The 14,835-nt window shown below is 38.0% G+C and overlaps 1 protein-coding gene across 5 annotated transcripts in view; it reads left to right on the top strand.

Moving 5' to 3' along the window:
• The first annotated feature begins 873 nt into the window (after positions 1 to 873).
• The window catches only part of WASHC4 (WASH complex subunit 4), a 69,733-nt gene continuing 55,771 nt past the window's right edge, over positions 874 to 14,835 (top strand). For 4 of the 5 annotated variants that reach the window (XR_009223941.1, XM_058568519.1, XM_058568518.1 and 1 more), the window contains exons 1-10: positions 874 to 982; positions 3,850 to 3,989; positions 5,639 to 5,692; positions 5,788 to 5,853; positions 6,600 to 6,645; positions 7,628 to 7,695; positions 11,104 to 11,186; positions 12,807 to 12,849; positions 13,332 to 13,435; positions 14,030 to 14,150. Coding sequence is in view for 4 of the 5 variants with exons in the window: in XM_058568519.1 (XP_058424502.1) it covers positions 922 to 982; positions 3,850 to 3,989; positions 5,639 to 5,692; positions 5,788 to 5,853; positions 6,600 to 6,645; positions 7,628 to 7,695; positions 11,104 to 11,186; positions 12,807 to 12,849; positions 13,332 to 13,435; positions 14,030 to 14,150 (786 nt within the window). In the remaining variant the exon portion in view is untranslated. Of the gene's footprint in view, positions 983 to 3,849; positions 3,990 to 5,638; positions 5,693 to 5,787; positions 5,854 to 6,599; positions 6,646 to 7,627; positions 7,696 to 11,103; positions 11,187 to 11,791; positions 11,886 to 12,806; positions 12,850 to 13,331; positions 13,436 to 14,029; positions 14,151 to 14,835 lie in introns of those variants that run through there. The other variant, XM_058568520.1, reaches the window with a different exon arrangement.

The following is a 14,835-nucleotide window of genomic DNA, read 5'->3' as shown; positions in this document are numbered from 1 at the left end:
CACATTATTCTGCAACTACCTTCTGTCAGTTTCTCATGCCTCTATAAATCTATTTCATTTCTTTTAACAGCTATTTAGTATTTCATAGTACGGATGTATTAAACTTTATGTAATTATTCCCTGTTGATGGACCTTTAGATCATTTCCTATTAGTATCTATTTGAAAACGTGCAGCAATGAATATTGCCGTGCAAATATCTGTGTACACACTAGGTAACACAGATCCCTATTTGCGGAAAAGCCAGTTAGCAGGTAGGAGCATTTTAGAACACACTTAAACACCACTTCTTCTGCCCTCCCGCCTTTTTAAGAGGAGGGGTGGAGAGCCGGTGAGTGCAAGGTAAGCAGAGTAGTAAAATTCCTCGCTGGGGTCTCCTCTCGCACAGCGGTGTTTTCTCAGGAACAATCCGCACAGGACGTGCAGGACGAGAGCGCCGGGAACTCCGGTGGAGGCCACAGGGAGGGCAATGGAAACACCGGCCTCTTGCAAGAAGCGCCTGGACAGCGACTTCCTCGAGGACCACGCCTTCTGTTAAGCCCTCACCCCATTAATTTTGTCCTTTTTAGACAAGACTGAAGGAGCAACACCCCAGGTATTAAAAATGGCCTCGAGACAGCAGGGCGAAATTGCAGGTATTCGTGTGGCATGAGAAGACAAGGGGACAAGCGCAAAAGCCCAAGAAGAAACGGGAGGACACGACAAGGACCGCCGCCACCGCCCCCATGGCGGCCGCCTCCGGCCACCGCGGAGGACTCGCTTTCCCAGCGGCCCCCGCGGCAAGCAGGGGCATTCAGCGCGGCCGGCCCTCGCCAGGTGGGTGGGGCCGGGGCCGGAAGTCACGTGCTGTGACAGCCTCCGGGGTGAGGCCGCTGTCGTCGTCTGGGCTGGTTTGGACTGTGACTGTGGGACGCGCCGGGGTGATGGCGGTGGAGACTCTGTCCCCGGACTGGGAGTTCGACCGCGTTGACGACGGCTCACAGAGTAAGGGAGCGGCAGGGCCAGGGCTGCGGACGGACGCTCCCCGGCCCGCCTCAGCCCTGGCAGCGCTCCTGCGGGAGGGCTCTGCGTCGCGGTCGCTGCGCAGCCGTCCGTGTCGGGACACTTGCCGCCCCTTGGAGTGGGAGAGGCATGCGCTGTCGAGCGTGGCTTTCGGGAGTTGGAGGTCCCAGTAATGGCGGGTCAGGCTGGCCCGGTCTGGGCTCGGCGTTCGGGGCGGCGACTGTCCTGGGGAGCCTGCGGTCCCCGGGGGGCGCGGCGTCCACTTTCTGCCGCCCAGAGGGAGGCACGGGCGGGGCGCGTCCGGGGAGGCCCGGCAGCATGGGCAGCTGAGGCTGGCTCTTGTCTTGCCTCTTGGGGGCTTTCGCCGGATCCTCCAAGCGTTCAGTTCTACAAGAGGCTGAGATCCGAGTTCCTGTTTCGGTTTCCTGTTTTTCTTCTTTTCCTCCCAAAACAACTGTCGGAAGTTTGGCCGTGTTTTCCTTCTCGTTCGTATAACCGTAGAAGATAGCGAAAAAGAACTCTTCACATGATAAAAAATAAACACGTGAATGTCAATTTCTCTCCTTCCTTGCCTTTTATTTACGTTAAGTGGTATTTTTCAGGGATATCCTGTAGTTTCCATTGCAGCTAGAAAGGTTTCAAAAATGACAGCAAATCTTCTGCAAATTTTCCTTCGTAAAATCAAACTGATTTTCACTTACAAGTCCAACCAAAAGAACCTAACAAATTCAGTTCCACGCAGTAAAATTTAGAGGCCATCTAATTATTTCAGTGAGACTCTATTTAAGATTAATACAAGTTGGCAATCTGTTTCTTATCTTGATGATATTAATCTGTATAAGTGATATAAGAGATATTGGGATATACTGCTTGTGAATTTGTTTTTTTAATGCATTTTTCCCAAAAGGTGAATGTAATTTTAAAAAATTACACGTGAGTTTTGCTTAATTTTATAAAGAAAGACTCGTATACAAACTTAGATATAGTTAGGTTTTATAGCCTCTCAAAGAAGCATGAGCTTAATTCAGAATGGTTTGTAGTTTTTCACAAAACTTTCCGTGAGATATTAGCTCTTATGCAGCATAAAAGACAATCTTGGTGGTAATGACAACATTTAATTATTTTATAGAGAGGGTTCTGTGTTTACTGTTATAAAGTGAACTGCTCCTTGTCATGTATGAAGTTTTATGGACGACAGTTCTCCTACACTAGTATCTTCAGGAAATTGGCATGAAAATATGTTACTGGGTTTGAAAATGGTTCAACTTAGAGCAGAATGATCTGAGTCACTCCACGTGTTCTACATACCAGGCACTGTGCTAGGTATTAAAAGAAAAAACAAGGAATGCGTGCTGTTGGAAGAGATAAGCATGTAAACAGGTGTCTGGAATTTTACTCTAGAAGAATCACCATGTAGTTATTTCAAATCTTTTTTTTTTTTTTTTAACCAATTTTACAACTATTCATTATCTTATCAGCAAGGATAGTTTTATTATGGGTTATCTGTTGCCTACTGCTTTGTGAATTCTCAGACAACCTAAATGAGTAATTTATTGACGTGTTTTTCTAGTATTGTTAAAAACTCAATTGCTGGTTAAATGCAGCCTTGGTCGTTTCCCACGTAACTGATAATTAGACATGAACTTGGAATTCTGAGAGTCTTAGGCAGTTTTTAGTTTAAGTTGTAGGGAAGAGAAGGCTTCTCATCTCTTCTCTGTGCCTGGTTTTCATTAATTTTTGCACTATGAATCATATCTAAACTAATTGTTTTTCAAAATTGCCTAGATTAATGCTGTAATGAGATAGGAACCTTGATGAACTAAACTGATCTACCTGATTCAGAGCATTAGTTGCAAAATAATGGGGAGCTAGGTCTTTATCTTGAAGGAGTCAGAACATACTTTATCTTAGTTGCTTCACATTACTAATTTGAGGAGAGAAAAATTTTACTGTTTTTTTTGGAAGGCGAAGATTGAATAAAGTTATTCACATCAATAAAAGAAACTGAGTTGGAGTTGAATTTGCTGCCTTTGGAATAAGTAATGAATTCTTATGTATAGGGTGGAATATTTACTTTCATTAATTTTGGTGAATAGGCCTACCTTTATTGTCCAGTTTTTTCTAATGACTCTTTAGAGTCATCTCTTAATGGGTAAATTCTGTAAATATCAGCACAATATTCTGCACTCGGTGTTCTTTACTGGCTTTTCCAACTTTATGATTATAGTTAAATAATTACAATATCTCGGTAAATTTTGGGTATTACAGGAATAATATTCATTATGATGAAGCAGGTCTAAACTCATTTTAAAAACAATATTTAGGTGTATTTTTAAACGGTTTACTGTGTATAGAATTAAGAATTATGTTTTTAAGTTTTGCTTCTGTGACAACATAGCATCTATGTTCTATGACAAGATTTTTGCACCAGAATCAGGTCATGAATTTTTTTTTTTTTTTTTTGCAAAAACGTTGTTTATGACTAAAGCATAGAATCAGGACACTTGAGTTGCCTGAGGCATTATTCAGATTGTTTAAAAGCCCTAGATTATGGGGTAAATGGGATAGTGACTTTTTCATGATACTTTAAAGTTATAGTTTTAAGATGCTATCCCTGTATATGGTAACACCTACTGCTTTTAAAATTATTTTGTCTATTTGGAAAAGATTGAAACCTGAATTATTGTTTAACTTTGAAACTTTATTTTCAGGAACTCCAGACATTCCAAAGTAATATATTTAACAATGCTTAGTGTCTACTTTGCTGTGACTTTTGAGATTATTTGAAATAAATGTCCTGTAATTCATTACTTATTCTTCTCACATGCTGTTTTAAAATTTAAATTTAGAAATTCATGCTGAAGTCCAACTTAAGAATTATGGGAAATTTCTTGAGGAGTACACATCTCAATTGAGAAGAATTGAGGATGCACTGGATGATTCAATTGGAGATGTTTGGGATTTCAATCTTGATCCTATAGCATTAAAGGTTTGATTTTTATTTTTTTATTTGTGTACATTTTCAGGACATACTGTATCTTGAAAACATAATTGTTAAAAATGGAACATATTTTGTGTGTGTGAGAGGAAGATTAGCCCTGAGCTAACACCTGTTGCCACTTCTCCTCTTTTTTGCTGAGGAAGATTGGCCCTGGGCTAACATCCGTGCCCATCTTCCTCCACTTTATGTGGGACTCCTGCCACAGCGTGGCTTGATGAGTGGTGGGTAGGTCTGCACCTGGGATCCAAACCCGCTAACCCTGGGCTGCCAGAAGTGGAGCATGCGAACTTAACCACTCCACCACCAGGCCAGGCCCTGGAACATATATTTTTATTATTTGGAATCTAGAGTACTGAAAGAAACTTGGAGAATAATTGTTAATTTTCTTTCCTGTAAGCCAGGCAGGTGTTTTTCTTTTTTTAAAGAATGACACAAACTCAAAGCCTTTAGTGTCAATGAATGACACAAAGTCCAAGTCTTTGAGCTGGCCTTTTGTTTTTCATCATCAAGAAAATGAAGAGGGGGCCACCCTGGTGGCCTACTGGTTAAGTTGGGCATGCTCCACTTAGGAGGCCTGGGTTCAGTTCCCGGGTATGGACCTACACCACTCCTCTGTCAGTGGCCATGCTGTGGCTGGTGGTGACTCACATGCCAAAAAAAAAGAGGAAGATTGGCAGCAGATGTTAGCTCAGGGCGAATCTTCCTCAGCATAAAAAAGAAAGAAAGGGGGCCGGTCTGGTGGCGCAGGCGGTTAAGTGCACGCGCTCCGCCGCTGCGGCGGCCCAGGGTTCGCTGGTTTGGATCCCGGGCGTGCATCGATGGACCACCTGTCAAGCCATGTTGTGGCGGTGTCCCATATAAAGTGGAGGAAGATGGGCATGGATGTTAGCCCAGGGCCAGTCTTTCTCAGCAAAAAGTGGAGGATTGGCAGATGTTAGCTCAGGGCTGATCTTCCTCACAAAAAAAAAAAAAAAAGAAAATGAAGAGGGTTGGAATAGAATATTCAAGCTTTATTTGTTTCTTATTGAGGTTATTTTACATACAGTGAAATGCATAGATTTAAAATATACTGTTCAATGAATTTTACCAAACACCCATGTAACTCATATCTCAATCAAGATAAGGAATATTTCCATCATTTCCCAAAAGTTCCCTCATGCTGTTTAGGGGATCTTAATGTGGGAGTAATTTTTCAATGTATAGAATAAGTCACTTCTCTGTTTCATTTTGAAGTGGTTCTATCTTGTTTTATCTTTGAAACTGTAGCCTGTTACCACTTAAATAATAACTAACATTTATTGAGCATTTGTTATGTGCTAGATGCTGTCCTAAGTCACATATTGACTTTTTAAATAATAGCTTTCTTAAGATTAATTCACATATCATACAATTCTTTGGTTCTAGTGTATTCACAGAATTGTGCAACCATCACCAGAGCCAATTTTAGAACATTTTTGCCACTCCAAAAAGAAATCCCATACCCATTAGTAGTCACTCCCCAACTGGTATGGAGCTAGTGCTGAGTGCAGGGTCTAATACAAGTTTAATAGAATAGAGCTTGTCTCAGTTTGTGTATTTAAAATTTCAATGATTTTTTTCAAATTAAAAAGAAATGTTGTTTTCCTTTGTTTCTATAGCTTTTGCCTTATGAACACTCTTCCCTTTTGGAACTCATAAAAACTGAGAACAAGGTACAGATTCCTAAACCTAAAAATCTGTTTTTTAAATGCTTTAGTTATTTGCTATAATTTACTTTTTTCTTTTATGTTTTTACTCATGAAACTAGGTCTTAAACAAAGTCATCACGGTTTATGCTGCACTTTGTTGTGAAATCAAGAAATTAAAATATGAGGTAATTATTTGTACTCTTAAGACATTAAAAACATGATTTGAAGGCAAATTTGTGCTTATATGTGTACAGTGTGCATAAATATTTATTGAATGTTGAATGAATTATTTATTTAAATTAATAGTGACTGCCATTCACAGACTGCTTAACTATGTACCAAACACCGTGCTAACCCTGTTAATACTTACAACAGCTCAGAGAGGTGCGTGAGCAATAGATGAGGAAACTGAGGCTTCAATAGGATGTCACTTGCCTAGTTTTACTGGTAGTAGCGGTTTGAGTCTGAGTCTGCATACCTTTAAAGTCGGTGTTACCTGCCGTATATACTGACTTTCTAGATATAACTGACTTTTGAAAAAACCTTTGAATTTTTAATATATTTTGTGTTTCCTAACCCATGAGCCATTAAAACTCTGGTAGAAGTTGGTAAACTTCATCTTTTTTCTCTACCTTTTTGATACTATGTGATTGTTTCTTATTTCCCATGAACTAATGGGAGGATGTGAAACAATTACAGTGGTCAGATAAGACAGCGTAAAGCCTAAAGAAATCAAGAAATAACTGAGTATCTTTGGTACTCTAAAAATGAATTGAAGTTACCTGTATTGTAAGCAGTTGTTGAATTTAAGTGAATTTGTGTATAGGTGACGTAGTCCTCTGCTTATTATTAAATATGGATAACTAAGAGAGCTAAGGAATTTAAAAACAAAATAGCGATCTTTAAAATTATTTTAATTTTTTTTAAACAGGCTGAAACTAAATTTTATAATGGTCTCTTGTTTTATGGAGAAGGAGGTAAGTTTTAAAATTTTGCATTGTAATGTTGTGATGGCTTTTTTTTTTTTTGTGTGAGGAAGGTCAGCCCTGAGCTAACATCCATGCCAATCCTCCTCTTTTTGCTGAGGAAGACTGGCCCTGAGCTAATATCCGTGCCCATCTTCCTCCACTTTATGTGGGATGCCGCCACAACATGGCCCAACGAGCAGTGGTCGGTGTGCGCCTGGGATCCGAACCTGGGCTGCCATCAGTGGAGTGCACGCACTTAACTGCTACACCACAGGACTGGTCCCATGATGGCTTTTGTAAAATCGAAATAAACAAAAAGTTACCAGATAATTGTAGGACTACCATGGTTATATAATGTATTAGTGTGAGAAAATAAGCATTCAGATTTTTTGTTGGTTTGTTTGGTAAACGGGTGAAAAAAACCTGAGTGATGAAGCAGTGGCAAATTCTCTAAAGTCTATTTGTGATATTTTTATAAGTTACAAAGCACTGTAGCTGGATGAGAATTTTCTTTGAATTCATTAAATGGTGAAACAGATGGTTACTTTTAATTATGTGATTAATGATTCTCATTTTTCTCTTCAGGGTAAAAATTCTGTTGTGTTTTTTTTTTTTTTTTTGTGAGGAGGATCAGCCCTGAGCTAACATCTGATGCCAATCCTCCTCTTTTTTTTTTGCTGAGGAAGATTGGTCCTGGCCTAACATCCGTGCCCATCTTCCTCTACTTTATATGGGATGCCGCCACAGCATGGCTTGATGAGCGGTATGTCAGTGCGCGCCGGGGATCCGAACCTGTGAACCCCGAGCTGCTGAAGCGGAGTATGCACACTTAACCGCTACGCCACCGGGCCAGCCCCAAAATTCTGTTTTTAACACTATGCAGATTATAAGATGCACTAATGAATAAAAATCATTTATTTTTCTTTTTTTTGGTGTTGATTGATTTTAAATTAAAAAGTTGAAATATGATTCTTCACGTTGCCTTTTAAAGCTACAGATTCCAGCATGGTGGAAGGTGATTGCCAAATTCAAATGGGCAGATTTATTTCATTCTTACAGGTAACTCATTTTACTTTTTATTGAGATTTTTCTTTGAAAAGTTTGAGTAAATTACACGTAATTAACAAAGAATTCTGAAACCTTCAAATGCTAAGAATGTGTACTGTGAAGGTAAGACACTTAGTTGGGATTGGAGTATAGTTAAGGAGATCATAGTTCTTGAAAGATTTTTACAACATTTTTAGGGAAATAAGGATCAAAATAAGTTTCTTTGTATAACTTCGTTTATGAATAATTTGTCACCATGCCTTTTAGAATGATTTAAACTTTGTACCAGGTAGGAAAAGGTAATTGATGTCAGAAAAAGTTGTTGATGGAGATGATTAAGCCGTTACATGAGCAACGATGAGGTTATTAAAAGCAGGAGCACTTGATGCTTCTAACCACATGTTTCAATTTAGATATGCTTTTCATCACTGCAAAGTTTTAGTTATTCTAGATCTTTTGGTTTAATTTTATCAAAAGTATGAAATAACTTCTATTTCTCCCCTCTGCATTATAAAAGTGATGTTTGTACAATATGACAAAAGCAAAAATTGGAGATAAGGAAAAAGTACCCATAATCCCACCTACCTTGTGATTGTTGGGTACAAGATTTGATATATTTCATTGAATCAAGCATGCTAATGTAGTTTTCAGATCATTAACATCTTTACGGCTTTTTTGTCTACTTGACCTAATTGAGAGCATTTTGTTGAAATTATCTTCTATTATGGGAGCTGTCAGTCAGGGTCCAGTCCAGAAAACAAATGACACAAGGTATTTCAAAAGAAGAGGTTTAATACAGAGAATTGGTGACATAAGAGTTGGAGGGTTGGGGCCAGCCCGGTGGCGCAAGCAGTTAAGTGCACGCGCTCTGCTGCGGCGGCCCGGGGTTCGCTGGTTCGGATCCCGGGCACGCACCGACGCACTGCTTGGCAAGCCATGCTGTGGTGGCGTCCCATATAAAGTGGAGGAAGATGGGCACAGATGTTAGCCCAGGGCCGTCTTCCTCAGCCAAAAAAAAAAAAAAAAAAGAGGATTGGCGGATGTTAGCACAGGGCTGATCTCCTCACAAAAAAAAAAAAAAAGAGTTGGAGGGTTGAAAGAAAAAAGGGAACAGTGAGGTAATCCAGAAGAAGCAGATACCACCTCTACATCTAGGAAAAAAAGGGAAAAGGTTGGGGTTGCCAGAATCTCGGAGCTTGCAGGAGGAGCCCCATGGAATTCAGTGCTCATACCTCTGAGGAAGCAGTGCTGCCTGGCTGCTGCTGGTACCTTTGAGAGGGTGCTGTGAGGTTGGTTCTGTAGTGCTGAAAGGAGCTGGAGCAAACTGCCATTGCAGTCCTGCCTGGATTGTGTTGATAAAACCAGCAAGAGATAGAAATGATGTCCTTTTCCTGCCTTCTGGTCTCCTTTTAGTGCCACCTGTTGGCAGAACCTAACAGGAAGCCTGCTGGGCAGGAGTCTAAGAAATAATTTGGAGGCCAGCCCAGTGGCATAGTGGTTAAGTTCTCGTGCCCTGCTTCAGTGGCCTGGGGTTCGCGGGTTTGGATCCCAAGTGCGGACCTACGCACAGCTTATCAAGCCATGCTGTGGCTGCGTTCCATATAAAGTAGAGGAAGCTGGGCACGGATGTTAGCTCAGGGCTAATCTTCCTCACACAAAAAACAAACAAAAACAAAACAAAAAGAAAAGAAATATAATTCGCAGGGTCCCAATGAATGTGTCAGTTTCTCCCTCTAGTTTTATAAAATTTTGCATTTCTTATTTTGAGGATATTTTATTTAGTACCTAAAAATTTAGAATTGTTAATCATTCCTGATAAATCTTTTATGGTTACATGGTGACCTTCTTAAGCTATGATAATTATGTATATGATATATAATTTTATATATATTTTATATATAGTAATTAGCTATAGTAATGCTAATAAAGTCTATCTTGTCTGATATTAATATTGCTGCCCCAGCTCTGTTTGAGATAGCATTGTCTGGATTTATCTTTCTTCAGTCTTTCAACCTTTTAGTGTCATTATGTTTTAGTTGTGTTTCTTTAAAACTGCATATATTTGAATTTTGATTTTTTTTTTGTGTGAGGAAGATTGGCCCTGAGCTAACATCTGCCAATCCTCCTCTTTTTGCTGAGGAAGACTGGCCCTGGGCTAACATCCATGCCCATCTTCCTCTACTTTATATGGGACGCCACCACAGCATGGCTTGACAAGCAGTGCGTTGGTGTGCACCCGGGATCCAAACCGGCGAACCCCGGGCCACCGCAGCGGAGCACACGCACTTAACTGCTTGCGCCACCGGGCCAGCTCCTGAATTTTGATTTTTTTATACAGTCTGAAAATCTCTTTTAATTGGTTAATTTATTCTATTTCTATCTTATGTAAATAGTCTGTTATATATCTGGACTTGTTTTTGCCTTTTTATTTTGTGCTTTCTGTTTGTCCTGCGTTTTCTGTTGTTTTCTCTGCTTTTTAAACTTTTAGAAATTTAGTAAGAAATGTAAATCTAGAGCTGTTTAGGTAAAATTGAAATGCATTCATTTTCGTTTTCAAAAACCTTAAACTGTTTTTGGATAGCACTGACAGCTGCATAAAATCCAGTTTTTAAACATTCAGCAAATGTTTTATGAGCCTAGCACGTGTTAGAGACTGTTCTTGGTGCCGGGGATACAACAGTGCACAAAACCAACAGAAATTCCTGCTTTCATAGAGCTTAAAATTTAGAACAGCAATAGGTTTAATCAGGTTTTAAATATTTTAGGTTGCAAACTGTGTCTATAGGTTTAACAGTTGAGAGCTTCTGAAAAAAATTTTCAGGAGGTGTGGGACATGGTAGATGAGAGTTAATTATTTAATGACAGACTCTATTGCTGGGATAGTTAATATTTCACTTGCTGTGTGCCAAGTCTGTTTATAGATCAGGTTAAAGGTAATAAACATTTGAAGTTATTTCAGAGTGACTTCTGGAGACCCTTTTCCCCTCATTGTCATACTTTCTGAACTAGCAGCTTTTGAGCTTTTTCATTCATTCAGATGTTCATTCATTTATTCATTTAATAGGACAGAAATTTATTGAGAAGCAGGTGCGAGTTAGCTACCATGCTAGGCAGTGGATATTCAAAGAAGGAATGAGACAGTCTCTGTCATTTAGGAATTATATGAGTAACTAAAACACAAGACTTAAAGTATAGATGAAATGCCATGGGGTCAAAGAGGTAGAAATGACCTTGGGATGGAGGAGCTGAGTTAAGAATTGATTACTTGAGGGATGCTTGACATTGTATGGCTGCAGGTTAACTGGAGATTTTACTGGAAAACTATTGTGTTTTTGTTTAGCATTGTTACCATAAAATTCAGTCAGAAATGGTGACATTTAAAAAGCAACTTTGTAACATATACTCAACTTGTCATTTCAGGAACTGTCTTGTTTTGTTACGAGGTGCTATGAAGTGGTGATGAATGTAGTCCATCAGTTGGCTGCCCTCTATATCAGTAACAAGTAATGGATTTTAGAAATATTTTTGCATTTATAATAGAGATGCAGGAAATGTTTTTCTAAAACTAATTACCTGAAATAGTTTTTTGTTCCTTCACTCACTTATTCCTTCATTCACTTGCTCAGCATTCTTTGAACATTCATGGTCTTTCAAACACTACTTGATGTGTATAATGCATAGGTTAATAAGACACAGTTTCTACCACAGTGGATGAACTTATTATCTGTCTGAATGAGAATGTTGACAGAATAATCTTAAAGAAATGTGATTATATAGGAAAAGGCTAATATGGGATTAGTGCATGTACCGTGTTCCTCTGCTTATTCTTTTCCTTTCCTTTACATTGAAGATTCCTAAGCTCATTAGAATCCCATGAGACTTTTCTTAAACTGCAGAATCTTAGGGAGTAGGGCTAGGGAATCTTCATTGAAAAAATGTTGTGAGTAATTCTAATGATCTTCCAAGTTTGGGGACCACTCCTGTAAATCAAGAAAAATGATCAAATTTTCAGAGCCCTCACTATTTTTACTATCATAAAGTAATATATCACATTTGATTAATATTTATACTTAATATTTTCCCCATTTACTATTATAACCTTACAATAATTTCGTTTAGGTATATGACTAGGGATTCTCAATTATGAGAAGAGATAACTGAGGCCCAGAGGAATTATTTGCCAACATTCCATAGTAATTTAGGTACTGTTCTTTTGATCACCAGTCCGTTCATTGTCATTCTTACTATACCATGCTGCATCTTAACTCTCTTTATAAACTGGAAGACTGTGTTAACTCTTTCTCATTCTCATGTTTTTCCCTCAGTCAGGTGTTTATTTATGTTCTGTCCTTTTAGTGAAGCTCTCATGGCAGAAGGGAACGAGAACATAGCTCCCCCAACCCCTGCAGTACCTGTCGTGTAATTCAGAGAGGACTCCCCACCACCACACCCCTGCCCAAGAAAGATGAAACTTATTTGAATTTTGTGTTTAATTTTTAAAATATTTTATCCTGTGGAATATCAATATGTGCTTTGATATACAAGTACTATCTTAAATTATTTACTGTTGAGTAAAGTGAATCTCTAGGAAGTAAAATTGAATTATCCCAGGGCTTTTGACTTTGGTATAATCCTAGTTGTCTGTATTGTTTTTCAGTAGGGATGAGAACTTAAAATAAACCTGACTGAAGAGAGAACTAGTTCCCAAACGCCGGTTTGGGTAGGATAACAGAGATTCTAGTTGGGAATTGAGAAATTCTAATAGTTTATAAAAAAATAAATATCAGTTTTGTTATTTCTCTACTCCCACCCCAATTAGATCCTTTAGGTTTAAATGGCTAAGGTTATTCATGGGCCATATATTGTCATATTCCTGCCCATTGAGTTGGGTATAGGCAAGGATAGCCCAGATTCTGTATGTACAAATTAGTTCCCTTCTTGGGAAAGTGCAATATGGTAGTAATTCATTGGATCTCTTAAATTTTAGTGACTAAAGCCTAAATAAAGATAAATACATTTTAAAATTCCAAGAGCTTCTGTTGCTGTGTGTTTTCCTTAAAATAAAAATGAACTGTGACAAAGAAGGAGATTTTTTTTTTAACTTGAGTGTTATTTTATTACAGGATTGCACCCAAGATTATAGAGACAACTGGAGTTCATTTTCAGGTAAAAGTAATTTAACTTGACGTGTAAACCTGTAATTTTTGGTGTATTTTACTTTGGAGTTTGTATGATTGGGGAGTACAGCAATTATAGCAATAATGGATATATATATACATTATGTATATACATATATATTTTTGCATTTGTTCTCTTTCATCTGTGAAGTTGATGATGCATTACTGACCCACTGTCAGTGTAACTCTTAGTTTTTCCCAGTAGTGGCCCAGTGTGGTTTCTCCAAGTGGTCTCTTTGGAGAGTGAAACATATCACAGTTAAGGATGAAATATTGGGCAAAGTGTTTGTCTATTTAAGGCTAATTTTTCCATCTGAGGATCAGTAATTTCATCTGTAGCTTAATATACTGATTTGCCCACTGCTTTAACTAATTTAATAATTAGCTCAAATGTATTTAACTTTAAAAATCCACTTGAAGCTTAACTTCTAACTAGTGATTAAATGATAATCATTAAAAGTTTTTTGACAGACTATGTATGAGCACTTGGGAGAGCTACTGACAGTTTTGCTTACCTTGGATGAAATTATTGATAATCATATCACATTGAAAGACCACTGGACTATGTACAAAAGGTGAGCCAATTAAAATATTTAAAATATTCTCTTACTTTGTATAGTTAATTGTTAGTAAAAAGTAAATAAATGTAAAGAGTGCAGATCCTTTAAAAGACCTGGAGATCTATATTTAGAAGGATCTCGTCAGATGTTTTTATGAAGACAGTAACCAATCTTTAATTGCTGATGGGTTTGTTTGAGAGTATGATATGCTTGTATAAAGCATCCCAATTCTTCAAGTGTAGTAGAATGTTAATTTGAATGCCTTCGGGTTCAGATTTATTTTTTCCTTGGGTTCTAGTCAAGTGACAATTGTTTTTCCTGAACTTGGTTTTATTTCATTGTATACTCCAAGACTTTTTTAACTCAAGGCATTTTATTCAGTTTATAAGTATTTACTAAATGTCTGGTATCTAGAGAGCACCAGGTATCTGAATTTAAGATGATGCAAAGAGGCATGATTAGAAAATTAAATATATTAATATTGTTTTTGTTCAAGTTTTCAGATGTATGAGTCAAACAAGAACTACAAACATAAAATTTTGATTTCTGGGAAAATTTTTAATTTAAGAATTTTTTAGGCAAACTGATGGTCTTCTAATCTTTCACAAGGTTACTGAAATCTGTCCATCACAATCCTTCAAAATTTGGAATTCAGGAAGAAAAACTAAAGCCATTTGAAAAGTTCTTGCTGAAGCTAGAGGGACAGTTACTTGATGGAATGATATTTCAGGTATGAGAGCTATCTCAGGCCGTAATATGGGCTCATATTAGTTGACCCAGTTCAGAATTAGAGTAGGATACTTTCATAGCACACGGTTGAATATGTGTTCCTTTAGAAGTGTTTTGGCTTAAAACATTGTTAGTGTACTAAAATATAAATTTCAGCATCTATTAGCAAACAAGATAGTGTACTAGTTGTATTTGGGGTGAGGGTTTTTTTTTTTTAATTATGTAAAAAGATAAAGCTATTCAAGGATTAAGATCTAAGCAGTTGTGTTAAATATTGTGTTTGTTGTTAACCTCTAGATTTAGTTTGTAAGACTACCTCTAAAGTCTGTTTAATTCTCCCTAGGCTCAGGGAATATAATTTGGGTCTGCACGGTCCAGTAGCTTTTAACCATGTGTGGCTATTTAAATTAATTAAAATTAAATAAAATTAAAAATTCACTTCCTCTGCCACACTGGCAACATTTCAAGTGCTTAGTAGCCACATGTACTCTAATCATCACACTGTGCACCTTAAATTTACATACGTTGTATGTCAATAATATCTCAGTAAAGCTAGGAAAAGAAAACAGCCATGTGAATTTGTGGCCAGCAGTCATACCAGACAGTGCAGATGTAGAGCATTTCCATCATTACAGAAAGTTCTGTTGGACAGCACTGCTGTAGATGGTATCCACCAGAAATTGCAT

This window comes from Diceros bicornis, chromosome 25 (assembly GCF_020826845.1).
Source record: "Diceros bicornis minor isolate mBicDic1 chromosome 25, mDicBic1.mat.cur, whole genome shotgun sequence".
NCBI classification, from domain to species: Eukaryota; Metazoa; Chordata; class Mammalia; order Perissodactyla; family Rhinocerotidae; genus Diceros; species Diceros bicornis.
Note: the sequence above shows the minus strand (reverse complement) of the source record. Positions and strands in the feature narration are given on the sequence as shown.